This window comes from Amblyomma americanum, chromosome 1 (genome assembly GCF_052857255.1).
Source record: "Amblyomma americanum isolate KBUSLIRL-KWMA chromosome 1, ASM5285725v1, whole genome shotgun sequence".
Lineage (NCBI taxonomy): Eukaryota > Metazoa > Arthropoda > Arachnida > Ixodida > Ixodidae > Amblyomma > Amblyomma americanum.
This window is the reverse complement of record NC_135497.1, coordinates 124309628-124336820: the sequence shown is the minus strand read 5'-3', so window position 1 is coordinate 124336820 and position 27193 is coordinate 124309628. Positions and strand designations below refer to the sequence as shown.

At 41.4% G+C, this 27193-nt stretch overlaps 1 protein-coding gene across 1 annotated transcript in view; it reads right to left on the bottom strand.

Annotated features, from left to right (window-relative positions):
• The window catches only part of LOC144113608 (protein PALS2-like), a 38027-nt gene extending 11890 nt beyond the window's left edge, over nucleotides 1-26137 (bottom strand). The window contains exons 1-11 of the mRNA XM_077646777.1: nucleotides 26004-26137; nucleotides 19865-19986; nucleotides 18209-18361; nucleotides 16514-16666; nucleotides 16353-16428; nucleotides 15435-15583; nucleotides 15215-15346; nucleotides 14162-14270; nucleotides 11620-11685; nucleotides 6092-6253; nucleotides 3712-3914 (exon numbers count right to left, since the gene is read on the bottom strand). Coding sequence (XP_077502903.1) covers nucleotides 3712-3914; nucleotides 6092-6253; nucleotides 11620-11685; nucleotides 14162-14270; nucleotides 15215-15346; nucleotides 15435-15583; nucleotides 16353-16428; nucleotides 16514-16666; nucleotides 18209-18361; nucleotides 19865-19897 — 1236 coding nt within the window. The 5' untranslated portion in view covers nucleotides 19898-19986; nucleotides 26004-26137. The remainder of the gene's footprint in view (nucleotides 1-3711; nucleotides 3915-6091; nucleotides 6254-11619; nucleotides 11686-14161; nucleotides 14271-15214; nucleotides 15347-15434; nucleotides 15584-16352; nucleotides 16429-16513; nucleotides 16667-18208; nucleotides 18362-19864; nucleotides 19987-26003) is intronic.
• Nucleotides 26138-27193: the final 1056 nt, after the last annotated feature.

Here is a 27193-nt window from a genome sequence, read left to right as displayed (position 1 = left end):
TAACGAACCCGACAGAAATATGGACTATGTTCATTGTATCCGATGTTCGCAGTAAGAGGACTCTGCATATTACAGCTAAAGATACTAAGTTCATCAAAAATAGCATTTATTACTTTAAAACTATATCAAGTGCATCTATTTCAAGATAACAGACCCTAACTAGGGCCCTTAGTCTTTGGGTTTTACCCAATTCTTGCATCCCGAAATTATTTCTTAAAAATTGGGGTAAACCAAATTTCTCCCCAAAAATGAGCCTTCAAGATGATGTTGGTTTTCCAGTTCACAGAGCTCAAGAGACCGCAATAAAATGTGTGGATATCTAGTGTTTACTCCTGAGGGGTGCCTACGGTCAACTAGGAATCTTATGAACTTCTTTTAACGCTCATTTTTATGAGGTGGATGAATTATAGGATAAGTTCCAAAAAGGGCGATTTAGAAGTGAGAGGCCAAAAGCATGGCTGCCGAAAAGGCAACTTATCGGAGTCACTGTATGAAGCTTTGCCAAAGATATCGGCACCCTAATCCCTAGACCTTGTGTGTTTAAAATTATCGTTGTGATACTGTTCTCACACTGTACGCATAAAGGCAGACTGGTCTTGCTCAGATGTGGCAGTGCTTCGTAGGATATTGCTAACGTACGCAATGAAATATTTGTAATAGATTAAGAAGAAATTTTAATTCGTGAACAATTTTTTAGTGGAACCTGTGAATTCCTTATTTATGAAATAATAAGCAAAATATAGGGCATTTTATGCCTAGCAGAAAAACAAACCGTTGTATTAAACTTTCCTACGACGGAAAAAAGACGCCAAAAACCCCGAACTACGAAAATTTTTCCTGAATAACCCGATTTTCCCCAATATTTGAGCTCGAAAAATATTGCCTGATGTTTACCCCCCAAATTACGGAAAAAATAAAACCTCTAGACCAAAGGCCCTAGGTACAACTGATCGTGGCTGAAGTGTGCTAGGCAGCTGGTTGCAGGTCGACCACCTTTATTAGATTTCTAGCGGTAGGAGAGTGCTCTCACACTTTGTGCACAAGGGCTTCCTCATAGTATGGCTCTGCAATGTCGTTCAAGTGAACGTTGTCATCGGAGGCAACATCCAACCAGCTTTGCATCAATGACGCATTGCCACAAGTCTACGTGCATCTGATCAAAAGAGTTTTCTACAGTGTCAGCTATCGTTTCTGGGCCCTTGCACCTGCAAAAGTAGAACACAGAGCACATGCCTACAGAATCAGCTGCACTGTCTGTTGTCTGGCACTGTGTGCATGTAGTAGCAGAACAAAAGGTGGAGCTGACTTGGCAGGCGATGCATACCACGTCACCAGCATGGCCAGCAAGGCATTAATATTTCTCAGATCACTGCAGTTAGCTGATCCACGACAATGCACAGTAGCTTCAGTTTTGACACTGCCACCGTCTTGCACCCATCACCCTTTTGCTTCCACTTAAGATGTTTTGCCCCGTTGGTGCACGTGCAAGCAATGATCGACCTGTGCATGAGTTTCAATGCTGCCTCTTCAGTCATTTTTTTTTGGGCCTTTTTTGGATCGACATGTTCTTTTTGTAGCGTGTCATGGGAGCTTAGAGGTGCACTCCGGTGTTCCCCACTCGCTGGAAGAGCCAGTTTTTCAACTTCGGGGCAAGTTTATGGTGTCTCCTCGTTTGCTGTAGCTCAGTGGTGTCACCACAGTTGTTCGTTGTATCTGAGACGAATTGCCATAGCCCTAATGCATATTTTGACGGTAGCACTGTACTCCTTCGTAATAAGCAAGCGTTCTTTATATATCTGTGGATGCTATTATAAGTGGGCTTGACTGTACAGTAAAAGCTCGTTAATTCGAATTCCACGGGGCCGCCAGGCCAGTTCGATCTAACCAAAATTCGAACTAATGAAAGTGAGCAAAAATGGACGCGTTTGATGCCCGGAGGGCACGAAAAACATTTATTTAGCAAAACAATCTGTTATCATCTTCTGCTTCTTCTCTCTGAGGGCTACCGTAGTCACTCGGTCTTCTAGCACGCGAATGCGACGCAGGGAATCCCTTTTAAATGTTACTGTTCTGTCGGGCTGGAGCTTATAGAACAAAGCCGTCTCATCAGCATTGAATATATCTTGTGCCGAGTAGCTTTCTAAGTACTGCTGCAGAGCACCGCTTCGCCACGTGGCACAAGCTTCTGCGTTCACTTCTTTGGCTTCTCCGGACAACACCCGGAAGACAAGATTATGTCTGTCTCGAAAGCGGTGAAACCATCCTTCGGAAGCGACAAAATCTTCCACATTCATGCGCAGGGCGAAATCGACCGCCTTCGCCATGATAATTGGGCCGCTCAGTGGAATGTCTGCGCTTCTCATTTCCTTCACCCACGTGATCACAGCGGTCTCAATTTCCGGATACTTGGTAATCGGAGCCTTTTTCTGTTGCTGGCGAAATCTTCGGCTTCGTAGGCATCCTCGATGGCCTTCCTATTTCGGACGTAGGTCGACAACGTGCTTGGTGGAATCCCGTGCTTCTTCGCGATTTCCACTTTGCTGGCCTTCCGTTCGTCCACCTCGCGTAAGATTGCCACTTTCTCCTTCACCGTCTTGGCGCAGTATTTCCCACGCGAACACATCTCACGGACACAAGCTCACAGCAAGCGGCGTGCAAAACGAGGGCTAAAACACTAAAAACGTCGTTCCTTGAAGCAGTCGGGGCAGGAAAGACTGGTTAGTACTTGTTCTAGCACCCTAGCGGCGCCCCGATGGTCGTGCCATCTATCGTTCTGCCGTGAAAGCTTCCAACGATGGTTTTCAACAGCGGCGCTTGGCGGCGCGCAGTTCGAATTATGGGTGGCCGCATCAATTTTTGAGTGAATTAACAAGCTGTTACGCGCATAGACTTCTATGCACTGCGGACCGGACCACGATGACTATTTCGAATTATCCAAAATTTCGAATTAACGAGTTGTGAATTAACGAGCTTTCACTGTATTCTGTTCATGTGTACCTTCACGCGATTTATGGAAATGCTCGCCAGCATTTGCATCCACAATGCACTCCACAATACGCAGTGAAGTGCTGTACGCATTGATTTAGTTAATGTCGCTACACAAGTATAGGCTGCTGTATACACATGAAGGCCCTGACAAATGAGGGGCCATAGTGAGCAATCAATTCAAAAGGTAAAATCACTGTAGTGCACATACCACAGTTTCATTAAATGCACTTCAAAGCCATTGTTGCTAGCTATGTGCAAGTGTGATACAAGGTAAGTGGCCAATATTCAATTTCTGCAAATTACAAGAGCATCATGAGCCCATTTGGAATGAATATAGTGGCCTCAGCAGTAGCAAAACATCTTCGTCTATCAGAAGGTACCACAAGAAGTCTCACAGTAATCTTTACATACTGCAGAGAACAAAGAAAGCATTAAAACATCTGCAAAGCAGGTCGAAGAAATACAAGCCATATATTTGAACTAAAGGTACTTTCCACATGCCCCTTCCTTGGATACCTGTAAGCTGCGGGCTAAAAAATTGTTCTAATGCTTCACGAATAGCCAGATTACTTCAGCTTAGTCATAATCGGCATATTATGCTCCAATTCAGAAGGTAGTCCAGCAAAAGTGTCAAAGGCCTTGGAGACATAGAAACTATGTATGACAGCACAACAGTAAATACACGACCTTAAGTTATTCTCAAGTGCAGCATAAGGGGCATACCTGGGGGCTGCAGTCCACCACGCACATCTTTCCGGAGCGGATGACTGCGCGCAGGGTGTCCAGTTTGGTGCCATACAGATGACCACTATGCTCACCCCCCTCAAGGTACTTGTTGTCAGCTATGTCTGCCTCCATTACCTCACGTGACACAAAGTAGTACACTTTGCCATCCGTTTCTGTCTCCCGGATTGGGCGAGATGTATCTGCATCGCCACATAATAAAACAGTTTTGTTAAAACCTGGTAAAAAAAGTCAAACTGCCATGAAAGTGAGTGGGTAGCCAAGTTTACATAGAGTACCTTGTATGTGAAACAGAAAAATCATGTATCATCACAATCACGCTCGATACTGAATTATACTTGACAGTGGAGGGTAGTTAACATTAGCACAACCATTTCAGACACTGCTAGTGACCATGTAAAAAACAAAAATGCTTAATAAAAGCTCTTAACAAAATTACTAGCTATTGTTACTACTGTTTCACTTCAAAACTGAATTGAACATGTTTCTCATGGCCATAAAGAGCCTTAAAAACTGCCTGCTGTTATGAAGATAAACATATAATGTGTGTAGATACCTTCGTTACATCTTTTTAATTTAGGTCAAAATTTTGGTTTGGCTAGTTGGTTCATTGCATCCTATCTTACGTGTGCCTTCTCATATCCTTATTTAGTTCTGCTTGCTTCATATGTATCCTTGTAATTTATTCAGCTAGTCTATAGTTCCACATACCAACCCATCAGAGGCATTACGTGGAATAACAATTCTTTTTACCCTTAGACTCTTGCTCCCCCTCCCAATTTACAATGAGCTAAACAAGCTCCTTTTCATTTTATTTAAATAAAGACACAATGATTTAATACGACACACTGTAACATAACAACAATAACAACTTACTGAAAAATAATGCTATTGCCCATGTAAGGGTGGTATGTTTCCTATGAACATAAGCCTGAATGCATTACAACTACTTGATGAAAGACACGTTCTAGCCACAGCTTCTACAGCCTGTTAAAGGGACACTGAGGAGAACTCTATCATTTTTTTTTTTGTTAGCAAAATCTGATACTTCGACATTTCATGGCTTTGTTGCCGCTTGTCGGGCGCGAAAGATGCATTTATTTCAAAGAAATTTGGATTCGAAGTTGAGAAAGTTTTTCCCGCCGCTCTGATTCAAACTCGAGAACTCTTATGAGGACACGGAGAACTCTTATGACGTCACAGAACGGAGTGACGTGATACGTGACGTAAACGCAGACTCCGTGATTTCTGACAGCTAGCGGTGCGGTGCGCAACCTTCCTTTGCCAGTCTCAGAGATTCGTGGCTTCCATGAAGTATGGAAAATTCCTCCAAGGTGGCGCCTCTTGTCCTAGGAAGTCATCACGCTTGTACTTGCGAGATTGGCCTGTGGCGGCGACACCTGTATTTTGGTTCTTGCTATTTTCTACATTACAAGAGCTTTGTTTTCAGTAAGAGTGGCGTTTTTGTGATCAGGAGCTGCTATTCTATCGATACAAGCCAACTTCAATTTCTCCTCGGTGTCCCTTTAAGCTCCTTTACAGCTGCATACTGTACACACACAAAAAAAAAGTTCATGCAGTTTCACATCCAACATTCTGCCAGGCACTAGTGGAACATGGATAACATGCAGCCTTCTTACCTGTAAAAATCTTTGAATCCATTTGTCTCAACATCTCCAACCGCACAACATAAAAGTGGCTGTACTCGTAAACAAATTGTAAATTATAAACTGTGGTGTTTAACATCCCGAAGTGACACATGGGCTGTGAGGGACACTGTAGTGGAGCACTCTTGATTAATTGAGACCACTTAGGGTTCTTTCTTTAAAGGGACACTGAGTTCCACGTTCACGAATGGTGGCAGACCACTTCGCAGCAGGCCTCCGCAATGCTGTGTTCGTGTGGACTTTCTCTGCTAATTTATGCAGGGAATGAAATACTTGCTGCACTTTCAAAACACCATTCTGAACTGTCTTTTCAATTACTGAAATAACTGTTTGAGAAATAGTCCCAACACTACTCAAATATCCGAGGAACTATTTGTTGTCTTCCTTGGCCCTGACTGGATGAGAGCGCTCTACCTTTCACAGTGATGCAAACAGCTTGTGAGATGAGGTATAGGCTACTCTATCGTGTAATTCAATATCGTGATCAGGGAGTCCTTTTCCGTGTAGGGCGTCGTGAGTTTAAATTGAGTGGCGGGAATATTTTCAATCTAATTTTCTCAGTAATAAATGCACCTTTATAGCCAGAAATAGCCACAGAAAAGAATTTCACTGAAAACAAAATTTTGATGCAGCTGTCCTCAAGTGTTCCTGTGCCCTGACATAGCAGAGCACATAAACAGAAAGCAACTTACGAGGAAGTGGTGTCCCAAAGCGTGTTGGATCGTAGCTAATAAGCTTGTTCTTCAGTGAACGTCTGCCAACACCCCGTGCTCCAACGAGAACTACTGTCTTCCGCTCAAAAGGCGGCATCCGGGCAACCTCTTCATACAACAGCAGCTCAGCTTTTTCAAACTCTAAATGGGCAAAAGAGCAGAAAGAAATAAACACAAGGACATCACACAAGAGTTAGAGACTATAGCTGTAGTTAGAAGTAGAAATCAATATCTTAAGTGTGAACTAAGTAATTTTTTAACATATTTCTCTAATACCTGTGAGACTTGAGACTTCGAAGACAGCCTAATGCCATGATGCAACATGTCATTGCAGCAAACACAGCACCTTGTAAAGGTGAAGTGGTACGTTAAGAAGCATTGACAAGTTGTAATTGAAGGGATGCTGTCTGCAGTGTAGTATGCTGTGCACAATACTGACGACACAGCATTGTAAACCCAGAAATATGTAGATCTGCTGGCAGCTTGCATTAATTGAAACTTGCTGCAGCCAGAGAATTTTGTTCACCAGAATTTGAATTACCCAAAGGATCATGCAAAAGGGGTCTAATACTTGCCACACAAATAGGTCCCACATGCAGTACATTTCAGCCCTCTCACAATTGCTTTCAGGAGTTAAAAATCAGTATCCCTGGTGATTTCATCCCAACACGCACCATATTTTTCAGAGTGATGAAAGTAGGAACCTGATATGGTATTGATGTCTTTTAAAAGTCTCGGAAGCTAGCAAGCACATGTCCTACAATTGCTATGCAAGCTGACTGGGCAAAGATGATGCCAGCAAAAGATGCAATACAAGTAATATCACAGGAAAATTTTTCACCAGTTCTCAAAATGTGGCTCTCATCTTGCAGAGGGTCAGCCAGGAAGGTATAGTCACGAAATATTACAACTAGTGACGTGCCCCCAAAGCAGTGGATAGCAACACTCGGCACTGCAGTTACGAACATGCCGATAACAAAAGTGCCAGGTGTGTCAGCAAAGCACAGTGCCGCGCCATCCACACACTGATTTTCACCGCTCTGGTGATGTCATTGTGCTGATCTTTTTTACTCGCGACTGTATGTTAAGGTCGAATTATTAGCATTCAGCGCCACTAAAGATGACAAAAATATGCACACTTCGCAAAGTTTTACTGCAGCTACTCATGCCATCCCATGTTTCATGAAGCTGAGATTCTTACACAATCACCAAAACCAATGCGCGCAATTGATCCTTGAGGCTTACCCCACAGCCAAAGAACAGAAAGCAATCTTTGGTGGTGGCTGGCAGATGAAAAAAATAATAGATGATTTAGCACGGTTGGGCCAAATGCAAATTAGGTGCACTAGCGCTTGGTTTTCACTTCAGTGTCAGTTTTGGTTCGAGGCATATTTTTCAACGTCAAGCAGGCTTCAGACAAAGATTTGGCGAAGTCAGTGAGTGGCTAAAAAATTATGGGGCCGCTTAATGCACCTAAAGAGGGCAATGCGATAGCAGTGTGTTCTGGATCCATTGGGCACGGATGGAAGTTGATGAAGAAGATGACATCCAAAGCATGGCGTGAGAGACTAGCAGTTTAAACGTGCGGGATGTTCAGCTGCGGCTATGGCGTAGTGCTCTAATGCAGTGGCCAGAGTTGCTGATCTGTTTGCATTGCTGCAGATTCGAAAGCCACTCGTGGCCATAAACTGTTTTATTTTAGTTCATTTTATTTCAGGTCAAGAAGGTTTCAAACAAAGATCAGCGAAATCGGTGAGTGCTTAGTACTTAGTGCTTGCGCACTAAAAGTACCTTGCCTACACCACCATCAACGTTGTTGACCTTCATGCCTTGTACGCTGCTGGAACTTTGCTTTCTTCCAGTCTGCACATGTTCTAACATGCTTACACTTTCCACCTCTGCCCCTTGTGAATATATAGAGGGTGATATTTTGAAAAATTGATTTCTGAGGAAAGAAAAATGGCGTAGCAATTGTCTCACATATCTGTGGACACCTGAACCGCTCTGTAAGGGAAGGAAGGAAGGTGGGAGTGAAAGAAGAAAGAGAGAAAGAAGTGCTGTAGTGGAGGGCTCCCGAATAATTTCGACCACCTGGGGATCTTTAAACATCGCACAGCAGACGGGTGCCTTTTGGTTTCGCCTCCATCAAAACACAGCCACTGCAGCTGGGTTCGACCACGGGTACTGACACGTCAGTGCTGTTTGTGCAAGTGGATTATACAGCAAGGAGGACATTATACCGGGTGTCCCAGCTAACTTCAGCCAAGGGTTAAAAAATAAATTAATAGAGCCAGGCGAGCGAAACCAGTTGCATATTGGCAACAGCCATCTTGCGCACCACAGGCAAATTTTCCCACAATTAATTAATAGTTTAACTAAGTTTAATTATCTAATTTAAAAATACTGACTTTAGATAACGAACTGCATTTGAAGAGTTGTAGAGCATGTTCAGAAACCCTCATTTTATCACTTACGATAAGGAAACCCCCACATGCATGTCTTTTTTTCCCAGCTCCAAAGAAAGCCCACGAAATACAAAAATAAACCACATGACTAACGCATTCGTGCGTTCACGATCATGCTGCTCTCAAGTGTGGTTTGAGCAAACGAAATCACCTGCAACTCTGACCCGGCGGCCCCTCAGCAGCGACAGGCCGATATGTTCGCGGTGGTTTCTCGTCTGCGTTAGCCAGTTGGCACACATGACGGTGCGAGTTGCCGCCGCTAACATATCGGCCTGCCGCTGCTGCAGGGCCGCCGGGTCAGTGTTGCAGGTGATTTCAATTGCTCAAATGACGCTTGAGAGCAGCACGATCATGGCGTGCGAATGTGTTAGTCACGTGGTTTATTTTTGTATTTCGCGGGCTTTCTTCGGAGCTGGGAAAAAAAAGACACCATTGAGGGTTTTCTTAGCGTAAATGATAAAATGAGGGTTTCTGAACGTGCTCTACAACTCTTCAAATGCAATTTGTTGTCTAAAGTCAATATTTCTTAAATTAAATAATTAAACCAACTATTAATTATAAGCAAAACAAAAATTGCCTGTGGTGTTCAAGATGGCTGTCACCAATATGCAGATGGTCTCACTCGCCTGTCTCTAATAATTTATTTCTTAACCCTTGACTCAAATTAGCTGGGACACCTGGTATACTTGATATAGATCAATAATTAGATGACTAATTAACTATAATTAGTTGTTTTTATTTGATTTCAGGAGGCAAGGTTATACTACAAAGCTGGAGACCACCAGCATCTAAGGTGAGTCTTGTTTTTAAATTTTCTTAATTGGCAATGTGGTTCGAAATGTCGAATGTCAAAAATATGCACATGCAATATCGTTGAGTTGTCCTTCCATCAATGCATGTTTACTTCGATCGCATTTGATGCGTTTGTGTATTTGATACTGTAGAAGTTAACTTGATTTCAGCGACGATACCACACGAAGTGACGCCATTTTGTAACTATGCAATTTGGGAAAGCCAACTCAACAAGCTTTCAAATGTGTATTTTTGATGTTCAAGTTTCGGACCACACTGCCGATTAAGAAAATTTGAAAACAGGGCTCACCTCTGATGTTGACAGCCTTCAATTTCGCAATATAACCTTGCCCCTGATTATAAAAAATAAAAGTTTATTAACTAATTTTAGTAAATTAGTCTTGTAATTATCAATCCACATCAGGTACATAATGTTCACCTAGTTGTACAATTTGCCTGCATAGACTGCACTGACATATCTCTTACAGTTTTAATTTAAAATAAAAATCTGTAAATGGTAAATGACCCTTCAGTTGATAATCAATACAACTCGTGTTCTCATTTTTCAAATATAACACATTTTCCTCTGATTTTGCCATCCTGCACGACTGCTACGTGCTGTGCTTGTATTAGCGAAGCTCTTTTTCAGTACAAATGACATGCTCACTAAAAAAAACTATTTATTTATTTATACAGGTTCCTACAGAGCCCTCGTGGGCATTAGTGTAGAGGAAATGCATGAAACGAGTACAGACATTCCGTGAGCCTTCAAAACAACTAACAACGCCAGGACATCACAACTGCACCTTAATTTTTTCTGCAACTTGGTGTGAAGAGAGTAGCAGATAGAGAAAAGGGAGACCACTTGGTTTACCCCACATGTGCACACTGTGCATAAACCTAAATCAGCCGCTTTTATACAGACCCCACATGGTGGCTCAGTAGTTAGGGCGCTCAGCTGTTGATCCAGAGTATCCGGGGTTCGAACTCGACAGCAGAGGCTGCATTTCGATGGAGGGGAACCCGTGTGCAAAGATCCCCAGGTGGTCGAAATTATTGTGGAGCCCTCCACTACGGCACATTATTCTGGAGCCCTCCACTACAGCACCTCTTTCTTCCTTTCTTTTCTCAGTCCCTCCTTTATCTCTTCCCTTATGGGGCCCATTCAGGTGTCCTCCGATGTGATGTGTGAGACAGATACTGCGCCATTTCCTTTCCCCAAGAAACCAATTTTTAACTTTCAATTCTCAATTTTTTTTTATGCAGAAAACTAACCTCGATATGACAATATACATAAGGTGAGAATTTTTTTTCTGTTTGCTTTGGCCATGACTGTTTTTTCCCTTACTATGCAAAGCAGTTCTGCACCAACAGCCGTGGAGGAAAACAAAAAAATCAATGCCAGATATGTTTCACTGTCTATGCATTTACGATCACAGGTAAAAGTCAGAACAAGGAAGCGGCTGACAACTGCTGCATGGTCAGGCAAGCAAATACTTTACATACACATACAGGCACATACAGGCATATTCTAGATGCATGCTTTCTGAGCTTGTTGGGATGCTTAGAAACTACTCAGTGGGGTCAGTAATGAGCTTCTCCGAGTCGACGATGACAGCGAATTCTGACTGAACCCATAACTCACAGTTTCTTGGCTTAAGAGTGAGCATAGTCAGACAACAGCGCAGTGAATGAGATATGTTAGCATTGCTTGCAGATGGAAATGGCAGATGGTAATAGTCAGGCTACAATGTGTGTACCACCAGACAACAGCTATGTGTTCACAGGCACTTGCAAGTGCTCCAGAAATTCACAGTGCATTCTTGTTGCGCAGTATCTCAAAGCATATATATATGAGCAATAGGAATGTGGCACTTTCACTATAATGGTTCCAGCACATCAGCCAGCTGAGCCGACTGTTATGATGAGTACGTGAGTAAACAATACTGACAAAACTAGAAAATCTGATCGTTATAACCGATTATCGTTATATTTGTACCGGCAAAAAAAAAGCAAAAAGAACACACCCAAATTATTCTCCCATGCATTTATACACATAGGGCCATTTACATCCTGTAAGCCAAAAGGTGTTGCTTTCAACCACAAAAAAATACCTGCATTGCCAAAAAACAAAAATCTTGACTCTAAATCGCCATTTTGGTGGCCTTTTCGAGGGGCGGTGTGACTGAATCATATTAAGGTTCCGTGAGTATAAATTAAAAACAAACACAAGCAGAAATGCAAACATACCTGCTGATGCCTTGCTCTCATACATTGTTTTTCTCTTCTTTTTAGTAATCTTTGTACCACACATTTCTGGAAAGAGATGGATACAGATAATATTATGTCAAGCACACATTTACTACCTGGCTACAGAAACTATTTTTGCATTAGAACAACGATAAAATTAAGCAAGCTTTACTTCACAGACTACTACTGGTCACACAACTAACATGTTATAAACCAACACTTCTGTAGGAAATGGCCCAAAATATGTTGCACTATCACATAGAGACAAGAAATAAGCTTAAATAATACTGCAAGTCTACTGGTGACATGAGTGTGTATAAAATGCACTGAAAACAAAACTAATCAAAGCCTGTGGTAGAGTGCTTTCAAAGACACAGTGTACATTAACAAGAAACCGCAAGGCATACGCTTACAGTATCATGCCCCAAAAGTTTGATTTGTAATGACCAACATCAAAATTGAGCTGTTTGCTGCACAAAACTCATACATTTTTAGTTTTTCACTGCTTTGATGTTCATAACATTTGTACACTGTAAAAATAAAAAATGACAAAAATATCTGCAGCAGCTCCTTAGGATGTTCCAAATTTCATATTTAGATCGCCAAGGAGCAGCACCTCCTTTTCCTCATATCCCACACAAACATCATACACAGCAAGCCAACACACTGAAACCAAAGTAAATAATGCAAACATTTAATAGTGGTACGATACACTAGAATTCTATAATTTCAATATTAACAGCTGTAAGTATATGATGAGAATGTACTCCACCAGAAATTATCTACCAGAATAAGTTCTGTCTACAGGAAATTAGCAATTTCATGCTGAAATGAAAGTAGAAAACTTGCAAAAGAAAAGCATAACTAGGAGCAAGGAAAGTTAACTGCAACCTATTTCATACAACATTCATGTTTTTACAAATGGTATAACTCATCACTGTCAAAATATTCCCTGCAAATGTATCTTGAATTTATTAGTATCTTTTTTAACTTTTTATGTTTACTACATTTCTCTACCTCATCCCCGCACAAGTCACAAGTGAGAACAAAAAAGCAAAAATACAAAACAAATATTATAAAACTGCCCAAAACCTCACCAATGATATATGCAGATGCCGACACAAGTCTTGTTCATTGCATAAATGGACGGGCCCTCAGTACCACACATAAACACTGCTGTTTAAATTCAGTACAAACATCATATGGCATCTGGTACCCCCCCCCAAGAAAAAACTTTTGTTCTCTAACTCTCACTATAGAGTCTGTCCAAATTTTCTCAACGTTTTCCATAGCAACCATAAAGTTGCTAGTGCTCAAGTATGAGCACCCCTTCCACGATGGCATTTAGGACAATGAATCACAAACCACTGTGATGAAACAGCGGTCACTGAGAGCAGCAGCTCAAGCAACAACATGAATCAATCTAAAGAGGAATGGCGTCAATGACTGCTCATGCTGCAAGCACATGTTTTTAACTACATAATACTGCAATGCCGAGCTTTGGTTTGGTTTATGGGGATTTAACGTCCCAAAGCGACTCAGGCTATGAGGGACGCGCAATGCCGAGTTTTGCCTCTGACTAAAGCACTGCCCATGTTATAGCAATTAAATTTAACATTTTAAAACATCCTTCAAATCTGTGCATACATCCCCATTGAATTTACAACCTTCAGGTGCTTAGATTGTAGTGAACAAAACATTTGTACCACAAATAAACTGTGCAATGCAGTATCCTTAGCTTTCCAAAACAATAAAATACTACAAAGTTTCGCCATGTATTGCTTCAAGCACATTTAGACAAATATTTTCATTTCACCATTTGTTTGCGATGCTTGACCCAACAGAAAGGTAAATGCAAACATAAAATGATATAAAAACCAAACCAATGTGGCCACAGTTGAGGCAAGTTTAACACTGCACACTCCTTTTATAAAGAAAAAGCGTGAAACAAACTTTGCCATCATGCTTGCTCAGAGCACCTGTCAGCCAAGCTCGAACTAGTTGTAAGGTGGTCTGCACACTTGAGATCCAATAGCTGTCAACCAGAAACGGCAGAGCTCCAAACCACTGAAGTGCAGTGGTGACACACCATTGTAAAACACTGGCAGCTGGCTGAAACCTAGCAATGAAGCTTTCATTGTCATGCAGCTTTAGCTACACAACAATAATGGATTCCCCTCTAGTTTGGGGAACTTGAGTGTTAATTCTACACCTATTTAAAATCACAAAAATCCTTACATTACAGGAGGGAAACTGGGAAACATTGCAGTTATGCAAAACACACAACTACCTGCCTATAATGGTTAAAGCCTGCTCATGTCAAAATAAAGTACTGCATGACAACAGTATGCAGTCCAGCAAAATGAATTTAAATCTAAATGCAAAATCTTGACTGCGAACAGGCTCGTGCGAGCAACAAGTTGACAATACTACTTAAAACAGGTACTATGCACATGTGAAATTAAAATGCAAAAATACTTTCATTGCAGTCCTCAACACCTGTGACATATCTGTCTCATGAAAAGCAGCAATTAATGCATACTTGTCTTTGTTGCATAGTCATACTCTGGCCGCACAAAAGCTCGTCTTCGTTCCTCAAGTTCCTGAGATGGGATAAGGCCTGCCGGACCTGAAGCAGATACTCTTCTTGCCTGTGTAAGCAAAGAATGACACATGAAAACCTTCAGGCTTTGTAATCAAACAAATATATTAAAATTAGTCACAATAAAAACAACTACAAAAATAATGAAAATACAATTCAAATCTAAGCCAACAAGCTGATAGCATAATTGTTTTAACAGAGATACTTTAATAAAGTAGTAGATTCAACCTGATGACACTTATCAATTCAAATGCAATTAAGATCCGCTTAAGCTGGCACCACGAAACCTCATGCCAGTCTGCCTGATCTTTGACATGTGCACTTTGTTTATTAAGACTTTAGAGCCCAGCTAATGAACTGATTCATGATGCACTGCAGAGACAAAAAAAAAAGTGAAAGCTTAGCCTCAGTAGTTCAGACATGTCACCTATTCTAGAGTCATTGTGGCCAAAAAAAAACTGTTGTGCACATATGAGTTGTGAGTGTTGTGAATAAACCAAAATGCTCACTTCAGCACGTTCCCTATAAAGCACTCACTTCTGTAGTGCTGCTGCTTTTCTGAAATATTATGTGGAATTTTAGCAAACTACAACAATCTAGCAAGAATAAAAGAAACTGCAGATTTAAATGAGCTCGTACGTATCACCACCTGATGCCTGACATCTGACGAGACATGCATCACTGGCATGCTGGTGTCTAGCAGAGTCGTTGCATTGTGAAGCATAAATGCTCAAAAAACTCTGGAGGCAATCAAAGCAGCAGCAGTTTCAGCACTCTTGTGGGCAGATTACAGCCCTGCATGTATAGCAAAGGGTAAAAAAACTGTTTGCCAGGAAGCAGCGTTTTTTATTTTGCCTGATTCATCATTGATTATGCAATAAAAAAAAAGGAAGATTAAACCAAGCAAAAAAATTGATTGCTGGCTCACTTGTGACCAGTAGATGTGCTGAAAGAGAGGTGCATGAATACTTCAGACTATAATTTTGTACCTACCTGCCACCAGTTTGGATCCTCCTGATTGAGCACTTGCAGGATGTCACCCTGCTTGAATGGCAACCCAATTTCTTTACATGGTAGAAGGGTATCTTTAGATGGCTCATATGTGTACAGTGCTTTCACAAAACACTGCAAAATAAAGTACCATTCAAGCACACACACAAAAAAAAAAAAGCCTCACATTTGTAATATGTCAGTTGATGTCACAGACACATACCTGAAATGTTGGCAGGTTGTCGTGATATGAGGGGAGGATTTTGAATGCAACACTGCCTTGGGCCTTTTTCAGTTGCAGCTGCAGCTGCTCAGGCGTGTGAACTGGCACTCCATTGACCTCCAAGATTGTATCACCAACATGTAACAACCCTGAAATATAAGCAAGGTGTCCACAATACTAAGTTGCATTCCCTTTAACACAACAAAATGTGCATGTTCTGAAAGTTCCTTTTAAAAGTAACCATGAGGAAACACAAACTGAATGTTCTAAATGAAATAACTAGTACAGACATGCCTTCCTCTGTTGAACATTCAGTGTATGTCATGACATGAGGTTTATACTTAGCATGCCTTTACCACACTTTACAGTTAAGCATGCTTTGACCTTCACACCTCAACCTATATTGAAATTGAAAACAGAAAATGCAGTGAGGGCAAATTTTTTTGGTAAGCTTGTTCATCTCTTTCCTCACAGCAGGGTTCAGATGTCCAGTAAGACATGAGACCATTCCTATACCTTTCCTTTCCTCAAAAACCAATTTATTTATTATTTCAACATAAGTAACCCCTTGAAAAAAAAAAAGTCACAAGAACTTAAAAAGGCAAAATACATTATCATGAATACCACTAAAAGGCATAAAACACATATCCAAATCAGAAAAGTAGCTATGATATTACTTTAGTTCTTTAGGGACTAACAGACAGCAAATACTACCATTCTGGTATTCATTATTGTTCCACAAAAGGAAAAGATTAGAGCTAGTAACAAGTAGAAAAGAATCCTCAAATCACATGAAACCATATTGCACAAGGAAGGTCGGGAAGTCTGATACTGCCATAAGCATCACAATCAGTCAGTCAAGAAATCTACTTCAAATCCTAGCATCTAGTGAAAAAGAAAGCTTGCACTCAAACTCACCTTGCCTATCAATGATTCCACCAGCAAGGATGCGAGCTATCATCAAATTGTCATCCTCAGCTCGTACCGTTATCCCCTGAAAACATTAAGCAAAAGCACCTTTATACCACATGTGTGCAGAATAACAAAAGCAGCAAGCTGGAAATGAAACAGCCACTCACCAAGGGTTCATCATCATTCTTTCTGATTCCCACCATCCTGATAGTGTCATTCAGGGTCTCAGGTGCCATTGCTGGTGCCTCCTTCTCAAGTGCTAGTGGTTTAGCAGGTTCATAGCTCTTTGTAGCTACAGCATCATGGGCGTTGAGCAAGGCCTACCATGAACAAAAGGAGAACCATCAAAAACAAAATACAAGAACTCACTGCAGTCTAACTCCAAATGCTCATTTGGTAGTAATTTTTATCCCTCGAGCTTTCACTGTTTTCCTTGATGCATATATTAAGAATGGTAAATTTATAAGCAAGGTAAAGTGTTTTACAATTTTGATCTCAATAAACCTTGAAGACACATATGACACGATTTTCCAGTAGCTTTTTTTACAAATTCTACGGCTAATGCAACACTTATTGCAGAGAATTGTCAACACTCTGTTATTTAAAAGATGTGAAACAAAAGAAACCTTGCAGGTAGATTTATTATGTGAACCTATAAGCAAAGGTAAAAACCCCCTTCTCTGCTTTGAACAAAATTTTATCCCTGAAGTGACAAATCTGTTATATTAATTACATCTCTTTCACTTAGGGCATTACTGAATGACAAAAATGAGTAATAAACAAAGAACGTCAACAGATAACACCAACTGGGTCACTACTGAAGTTTGAAGCTGAGGAGGCAATACATTTTTATCACTCATGGGCATACTCAAAAAACAATGCCAAACACCCCAAGATGCACCCGAAGTGACCGTCTAATGAATTAAAATTCATAATAAATACAAGGGTACCCAACCAACAGGTTATAACTATTCATGGTGATACAGCAGATTCAATTATAGCCCCTAGCAATAACTGAACATACCAAACATTTTTCATATTGGACAGACAAGTAAGAGCCCCAAATTAGTTCCTGTGCACTCCAAAGGTAACAAAGTGCAGTTTATCAAATATGAAGGGCTAAGCAGTCATGGAGACTGCATTGTTCCAATATTCTCTAAGGTTCTCCATTTTTCAAATAAAAAAAAAGCGAATATAAAAAATTTCCGCAAGGAAGACTTCTCACACATATTCAGCATCGCTGCAAAAGTGGCAGAGCTCACACTCAAAAGCAGGCACAACACTACATGTAGCATACAAGCGTGGAAGAAATGGCGGAACTTTCGCAAGTTTTTCCCCAACACTGGCCTCATTTAGAACACTGCGCTCGGCCACATTACTGGTGGCTCACGTTTCTGGTTAAGCTTGCGGGTGCAGGTGAAAAGTCTATTGACTGCCGTTGTAGTCTGTGACTTTGTGCTAGCACCAGCCTTTAAAGCCAGTTTTACACTTAATTTTTATAGAAGAAAAAAAAAACAAGACCCTTTCAAAAATCTTTTTAAGCTTCATTAGAAAACCTGCTTATCAAAAGAAACAAAGATTCACTTCTTGCTTACCTTGGCCATGAACAACTGCCATGAATCAATTCAGTTGGTCTATTTACACTATTGCAACAAAAGTTAAAAAACGCCCATGTGCAGTTTCACCACAGCTATCCACAGGCAATGCCAGGCCACAGAGGACAACACCAACCTCAAACACACAGCCCACTAGGCTTGACAAAAGAGTGTGAAACTAGACCAGGGGTAAGACATGCAATATATATTTTTCACTGTTGTCAATAAGGCCAGACACTAAAGAATAATTTCAAGAAAGAGCCATACTGAGAAGTGAGGACCACTAAGAATGTTGGCGAGCTCTTGGGCGTCACGACCACTGACTCTACGGCAAGCCTGGCAGACATCCCGCAAAAGTTCTACATTGTTTGTGGAGACAGGCTTGAAAGTGATAGTTTTCTCTTCAAGATGATCTTGGACCTGGTAGACAAAGAAAGAAAATTTAACTGAATTTATCAACTTTACATGTATTTCACAGCAACAGAACCGACCAACTTTTTTACGGCTCATAATGGATGTCACCGTAACACCTAATAACCAAATATTGATGCTAAAGATCAAAACGATGCCAAGTAATTGTGCTTTGTTTTTGTACCGTGATACACCAGGAACTTCTTCATGTAAGGTTACAGCTGGAACTTTCATTTTAAATAACACGCTGGGGTTACCTCCTCAACTCATTTTGGCTAACCACTCACCTGAATACCATTAGCACTTCAAATGCTATACATATCCTCAGTCAGCATACAAGGTATCACATTGATCAGTGCACATTTTGTTGACATCGACCTCCTCCATAAACTTTTTAATATTAAAAGTCGACCAGTTCTCATTACACTGAAAAACTATGCAAAAATAAATATACCATGGTACTGGCTCTTACGCCAAACTGCGAATACCAGTACGCCAATGTGTTTCTGACATTTCTAGACCTTTTCCGAATCAGAAACTCTTAACAGTGCCTCAGAAATTACATTGATGCTATTTCTGAGGCACTGGCCCCACTCTAAAATTAATTTTCTCATGACTACTGTCTGGTGAAAGACTCTCCATATCTATGAATGTAACATCATGTAAATGATTTCAACAAGTAACTTCAACCTCATCTCAAACACAGAAGGCAACATATCAGCAAAAGGGTAAAAAATAGCAGAAAAAAAAATGAATGCAAAATATTTTTCTACCTGCTGTTCACTGATGTCTTATTCTTCTGCACAACTCCAGAACAGTAACACATGATTAGCACAGCACTACATAAAAAAATACTCAAGTGCGCAATATAAAGTCTTCACAGCATAAAATGAAAGAAAAAAGCAAGAGGAACACACACGTCTTTTGCCTTCATACTTTTGTGCTGCAAACACTTGATATTATGGATCTTAAAAAACTGGTCCAAGCAACTTTCCTGCTTGAGTACAATGATGACAGCACGTTGAGCTAGCAAGCACAGGATGAAAACAATGTAATTTGTGCCTCATCAAAAACCTTATTACAATGCTGAAATGCATTCAGAATGCCTCCATTCTATGCAACTAACTGGACTTAGCAAAGATCAGTAAAAATAAATGAATTAGCACAATGTACCTAAATTGCTCACTAATAACAACCACAGCGATGATGTAGACAATATGACCATGATAATAAATGCCATGCCAATTACACTCTTTTAGCTTTCTGACAGAGAGAGGGCAGTGACTCCAATGCCTTGTACAACATGCATAGATGCCCAGCTGCAAGGGACGTTGCTATTAACATGCAAAATGCCAGCCTATGAAGTTGCAGAACGTAGCTATTTTCAACTTCCTCGAATTTCGCTGATCACTATTCCAAGTTAAACAAAAACTCGAAAGTAGTAATAAAATGTCCAATGCCCTTATGATGATAAACGACAAGATTTGACAAAAATTTATGAAAGTGCCATACCTGCACTAAGCAGCTCATGACAGGCGATTCCATGAGACCTTTGAGAAAAATGAGGTCAGTGTCCCGAACACCCACACGTCCATTGAGGTCCTCGATGTTTTCCCTGACATGCTGAAAGGCAGCTGAAGAATGAAGTAAAAAAGACTGAATGACTGCTTTAGCAACTCGAGAACAGGAAAATTTGTTAAGTTTTCAGCAGTGGTTACAAATGGTTACCAAGGCAATTATCACAACACTATGTGATAATTATAGCAAAAGACAGATTTTACACCAGAAGTGAAGAAGATATGAAGCTTAGATCATTTCTTTTTCATTTGTGGTTGTCATCCTAAATTTTTTTAATTCATTGAAGGAATGGAAGGAAATAAAAGGAATGGAAATAATGGAAGCGCCATAGATTGCCTTTAATGTATCTAGCTGCCATAATGTGCACTACATTCACATGCCACATGCACTTTTGCACCTGACCACCACCACATAACAGATTGCTATATTCATGAAATGAATATATATCCAGCCTAGGATTGGATTGCAAAACATTTATTTCGTCAGAAGGCAAAATGCAGATGATCCGTGCTAGGTGGCTATCAGTCCATGGCTGACAGCGACCCGAGTAGCTCATTCAATGGTCCAGGAATACTCTAGAATTTTTTTTTTTTATGGGATTTAACTACTTGCTTCAACGGTTCTCATTTCACCTCCTACTCCATTTATTATTTTTTTTCACCTTCATGAAGATTCCAAAAGCATAAACACTGTCCTAAAAACCAAATCTCTCATTGTTTTCGCAGCATATTTGTGAGCAACGTTGAAATTTGTTGAAATTGAATATTTGTGGGCTTCTATAATGAACCTAATAACTGCACAACAGCACTAAGGTCAAGAAGGATGGAGGCCAGCCACATGCCCCCATCCACTTCAATGAGGCATTAACTACCGAATAAAGAAATCGAACAGCTTTCCATGAAAAAGACTGAGATAAGCCACATCTGTGCCTTGCATGGGCAGGATCCAAGACACTTCTAACACTTACTCGTCAATTCCCATCTTTATTGAAAGTTTCATGACTCCTGCTACATTGAAGCTTTTTAGGCAATTTCACTGCCCCTCACTACATGTGGTTTTATGGGGTTCAATGTCCCAAAGTGACTCTGCCTACCTCGCTACTATAAAGATTCCACACCCAAGACAGAAGTCTCATAGTATTAAAAACCAGCACTAAAAAACACAGACAGAGGACGAGACTAGACACACAGAAGGTGCTGACTTACAACTGCAGTTGTAAGTCAGCGCCTTCTGTGTGTCTAGTCTCGTCCTCAGTCAGTGTTTTTTAGCGCTTGTTTTTAATACTATGGATCACCACACAACTCGCCCAATCCTCAATTCTTCTACAGAAGTCTTCCCTGAGTATTCCTAGACAAAAGAACGCCACCATCAACGATCTTCCTTTGTATTCAGGATTGTAAAGCAACGGATGTAATTTTCTTTAACTGCACCATAATGAAACCTGTACATACCCATTCAGCTATTATTTCTCCTTGAGCTGCATAAAAATCAGGCACCCGACACAAAAGAATTGCTGGCAGCTATCATTTGCAACAAAGAGCCTTGGATCACACTGATATGCCTTTGTTAGTAAGGGCCCAGCCATGCATGTCCTCATATAAAACATGGAAAGAATGCATACCTACCACGACGGTAGCATTGTTATACCATGAGAAAAAAAACATCTTCACATGAAGATGAAAACTGTAAACTTCCCATCGACATATGTGAGTATTCACAGCAGGCACCAGTGCAAATTTCTGCATTTATTACTCTGTAATGCACATCTCTGATAAGGTACACAGGTTATGGAGTATAATAAAGAATTTCAAAAAAATGAAACAACCTCGAAACTTCTTATTTTCAAATGGAGCTTCACACACAAATCAAACCACTCTTACTTTGTTGTATAGTAAAGTGCTGTAAATGTATACCATGTCAGTGTCTCTCTCTTTAAAAAGGTCAATATAAATTTCTAACTACAATAAAGAGCTAAACCACAGCCAATTTTTCTCGCGCAGCTGCACGTCGACTACAGGGCGTCTTCGCGGCTTTTTGGCCGGGCAAACATGTGAACAGCGCCCCCCTTCCCTCCCCGACGCCCGGATCTCCGTAAAAACACCGTGCACGAAGCAGTCGCCCCGACAAGGTGGAGAAAGCTTCGCCCGCCCCATGCTCTATTTATTTATTACAATACCTTCAGGGCCCCAGTGGGGCGTTACAGAAGGGAGTGGATAAAAAAGTAAAAACAATGCAGCAAAATGAAAACAAAAAGTAAATGGAAAATGTAATGTAATACAGCAAGGAATGAAAAAACGTAAGCTTGAACAAAATACAAATCAGATTACGTAAGAAAACAGCCTAGTCAAACACATAGTTTTCCGCGGCATTTTTGAATAAACAGGTGTCAGAAATGTCGGCAAGCAAGGTGGGCAGGTGGTTCCAATCGCTCGCCGTCTTGGGTATAAACGAGTTAAAATATGCATTGCTTCGGCAGTATGGAATGCGTACCTTGTGGCGATGATCCGTGCGAGGTGATATGAAGGATGGTTCAAATAGAAGATCCCGTTTTAGCTGATGATTGTGGTAGTAAATCTTGTGAAAAGTTAGTATTCGCGCGAGTTTTCTACGAAGGGAAAGGCTAGGAAGGTTCAAAGAATTTTTCATTGTAGTTACACTAGCAGTGCGGGAAAAATTAGAGAAAATAAATCGGGCGCTACGATTCTGTACTGACTCTAACTGATTAGTAAGAGTTTCAAGTCCCGGGTCCCACACAGAGCACGCTTATTCTAATTTCGATCTAACTAAGGTTTTACAGAGTAGCAGTTTTAAAGAAGATGGAGCCATGGAAAAATTACGACGCAAGTAGCCAAGCATGCGGTTAGCATTGCTAACAATATAATCAACATGTGCCTGCCATGAAAGGTTAGCAGTTATATGAACCCCTAAATATTTATATGTGGTAACCTGCTCAAGGAGAGAACCTGAAATATTGTAGGGAATAAGATTTTCGTTAGCAGACCGGTGTGAAATATGCATGACCTTACACTTGTTAGTATTCAGTCTCATGAGCCAAATATTACACCAACTAGATACCTTATTTAGGTCACTTTGAAGTAAGGATGAGTCTGAAGCGGATTTGATTACTCAATAAATAACGCAATCATCTGCAAAAAGCCTAATTGTGGAGTTGATAGAAATTGGTAGATCGTTATGTATATTAGAAACAATAGCGGCCCGAGCACGGAACCTTGAGGCATGCCGGAGGTAACAGAGCATGGTGAGGAATCAGCGTTATTTGCAGTGACGAATTGAGTTCTGTTACGCAAAAAACTCTCGATCCATGAAAGAATGTTTGGGTCGATGTTTAGTTTGCCGAGCTTAAAACAAAGTAGTTGGTGATTAACAAGATCGAATGCTTTCTGAAAATCTAAAAATACACAGTCAATGAAAAATCCCTTGTCTAATGCATCAAATAAATCATGGGTGAAGGAAATGAGTTGCGTTTCACAAGAAAATGATTGACGAAAGCCATGCTGACGAGGAAAAAAACACGAATGATTTTCTAGAAATTTAACCAGATTAGAATAAATGACATGTTCAAACAGTTTACACGGGACACTCGTTAATGATATGGGTCTGTAATTAAGAGCACAATGAGCATCACCAGACTTGAATATTGGTACCACCTTACAGTCCCCGGGTAGCTTTCCTGAATTCAAAGATTGCAAAAACAGTGCACACAAGTAAATGGAAGAATAAACACTTGTATTCTTTAAAAATTTAGAATTTATGTCGTCGATTCCCGAAGACGAAGAAATTTTGAGATTATTAATTAGACCTTCTATACCAAGACTGTCAAACACAATCGGGTCCATTAATGGATTCTGCACAGGCTGAAAAGAGGGCAGAGAAACAGATGATTGCTGTAAAAAAGTATTTGAGAAGGCGTCGTTTAGCACTTGAGGGCATTCTGATGAAGGAATGGCTGCGCCGCTTCTATCGTTCAGAGCTATTGCTTTATGCTTGGGACCAGAAATGATGTTCCAAAATTTTTTGGCATTATCAATCAACAAAAACGGAAGCGTACTCTGGAAGAAAGCCTGCTTGGCGCTTCTTAAGGCTTTTCGATACTCAGATGTTATGGCACGATACACATCCCAGTGATCAGGGCAACCGGTGGTTTTCGCTCTACGATAAACTCGTTTTTTTTTACTTAAAAGGCGTTTTAATGCGGCAGTGAACCACGGGGAACGTTGCTTGCCTGATATGACGCGTAAAGGTATGTGTTTTTGCACGAGAAAATGAACTTTTTCTTTAAAAAGGCGCCAGTTCATTTCCACAGTACGGTTATAAAAGTTTGGCATGCACTCTCCTAAGAAGATTTCGAGTTCAGCGTTAATCGACGGAAAATTTGCCATTGAATAAACTCTGATATATTTGGGATTCGGTCGCACACGTGTGCTAGTATCTTTAAGGTCAAACTGGATGAAGGAGTGGTCACTGAGGCCTGGTAGAAATGCCAATGAATGAACTAGCTCACGAAGCGTAGTTAGAACAAGATCAAGAATGTTAGCGCTAGTAGTGGTGATACAGGTTGGCTGGGTAATGAGCTGAGAAAAATTGAAGTCAGTGCACAGATTAATGAAGCCAATCGAGTCAGGTGACGAATCCAGAGTGGAAGGGAACGCGCCAGACCAAATTATTTTTGGCATGTTGAAATCGCCAAGTAAAAAGATTGGCGAAGAAGGAAACCTAACTAAAATGCGATTGAGCACATCATGAAGTTCACTACAGAAAGACGATGGAGCATTTGGAGGGCGATAGCATGCACAGAAGATTACGTCTCGATGATTAATGCGTATAGAGGCGCATACAATTTCTAGTGAAGAAACAAGTGACACGTGTGAAGAATGCAGATGATCAGTGACCGCTATCAGAACACCGCCTCCTATTCTGTCTCCACGGTCACATCGATAAGTAATGAAATCCTTTTCGCAGTTTAGTATTTCATTACAAATCTTTGAATTCAGCCAGGTTTCGGTGAGGACCAGAATGTCTGCATCGCACGTGTCGATCATCACGCTTGTTAACAACACTACGAATATTAGAGAACAAAACACATATGTCATTTGGAAGCTCATGACCACGAGCAGGTAGCTACACGGTAGAAAGATCGGCAGGCAAGGCACTACTATCAGGGCTGCGTGGGGATGCTTGGTTATTGATGATATTCACAGATGCTATCTGATGCCGAAATGTAGATGTAACACTTATTCTTTATGAACAATTTGTTCTGACGAATAGCGCACTTCTCTACACTTGCTTGTCCAAAGTCAAAAAGTTTACGTGCGTTGCGAGTTGATAAGCAGAAATCTTCCGTAACCTTTATCCCAGCATTTTTCATTTTGCTTCGGTCAGTAAACACGGCTTCTCGGATCTTAAAATTCGTAAACTTGACTATGACAGGACGGCATTTGTCATTCGAAAATTTACCCAGCCGATGCGCGCGTGCTATGGCCTCGCTGGGTAGCTCAAGGTCCATTTCAGAAAGAAGCTTTTCACGCACGAGCTTTTCAGATTCATCCCATGTTTCGTTTTGCGTGTCAGGGAGGCCGTGAAAAAATAGATTATGGCATCGTGACCTGCCTCCGAGGTCGTCGAGTCGTTTATGAAACGCCTCTGCTTCATTCTGTACAGCCTCAGACACTTCCTGGGTAATGTCAAAGGCGCTGGAGGCTTGCGAGGCAGCTACTTTTTCTTCGACGGCAACAAGCCTATCGTTCATTCTGGCCATCTGACGCTCAAGCTTTGTTTGTGTTTGCCGAACTTCATTGAGCTGGGAGAGTATTTCGCTATGGTTCTTGTCAATTTTTTCGTTTAAAGATTTTAACAGAGTGACTGCGTCATCATTGGACTGGCTAGAATCTTTTTTAGGGGGCCCTGGGTTCTGTTCAATGTCGCCACCTAGGAGCAATAATTTCAGCACATATACACATTCGCAGACAATGCACATGAATACGCTTGGGCATGGCACAAGCAGCAGGTTGACATTACTTGTGCGTTTACAGTGCAAAGAAGGACATGAACTGACCTGCACCAAGAAACAGAAGAACATTGGTCGTTGCTGCATTGCTGCTGCTGTTCCATGCCCACTGAAGGCGCTCGGTGATTGCCAGTGCTTAAATGGGCGCGATCAAGGAGGTTATATTAAAACTTGGCGCGATACACTTGATGACTGTGACGATGGGGCTTGCGCGGCCAAAGGTGCAGACCACTTGAAGGCGATGGCTTCTTCCGGTGGCGTCGGGCAACATTCGCTCATTCGTAGCGAGTCGGGCTTGAACTGTACAGGCAGCCGAAGAGGCGATACGGGGCGCTCAGTTGATGTCAGGTAGGGAACGTGCTGCCGGTCGCTAGAGTCATGACTAAGTCCGCTCCAAGATAGCATCTGCACCAAGAAACAGAAGAACATTGGTCGTTGCTGTATTGCTGCTGCTGTTCCATTGCTCCCAGCTCGACGACGGAGCTTTTGCCGAGCGGCGCACACAAAGTTACAGTGCACGACCGGTAGAGGGCGCACATCCAGGCGCCGGTTTTCGGCGGAGGATGTAAGAAAAGTTTTCTCTTTGAATTCGACGATGGCCACGCGTGCACTGCCGGAAGCCTGGGGAGAGTCGACGTCGTTATTGTCGCGAAAGCGGCCGAGGTACCCAGCACGGTATATACTGTCCCCTTCAGATCGCCGCCTCCACCGCGGAAGTGTCGCGCAGCAGCATTGCACCCGTGATTCATTAGTGAACGACACGGGGCTGATAAAACGCGTAACGCCTCGCCAAGCCCTGCCCACATCGACGCACTCAACAGCGGAGCGAATATTTTCGCCGGCAACTTTTTCCTTACGATAGCCAAGCAGCCGGCGTCCATTTACTCTCCGGCTCGCTTCCTACTGCTCTGCGGAGAACGGGGCTTCAGCCTGAATCTTACCAACTTTTTTGCGCCACCACTCATAGAGCAGAATGAAAGCAACTGATAAGAGTCAGGCGCTTTATCGAAATAGGTGAAAACGTAAATAAAACGGGAACTGGGCTATACCATAGAGTAGACAACAAAGTGTCCACAAATCAGTAAACGCTTTCAGTGTAAACAAATGCGGCCGGCCATTAGCTTCCATCAGGATATGCAGTGAGCGGCGGTCCTCGCCATTTCATCCAAAGCATTTCGTGCGGCTGTCCGCAGCCTGAGAGTGTGCTAGACGGTTCTTTTTTTATTCCTTCATTATTG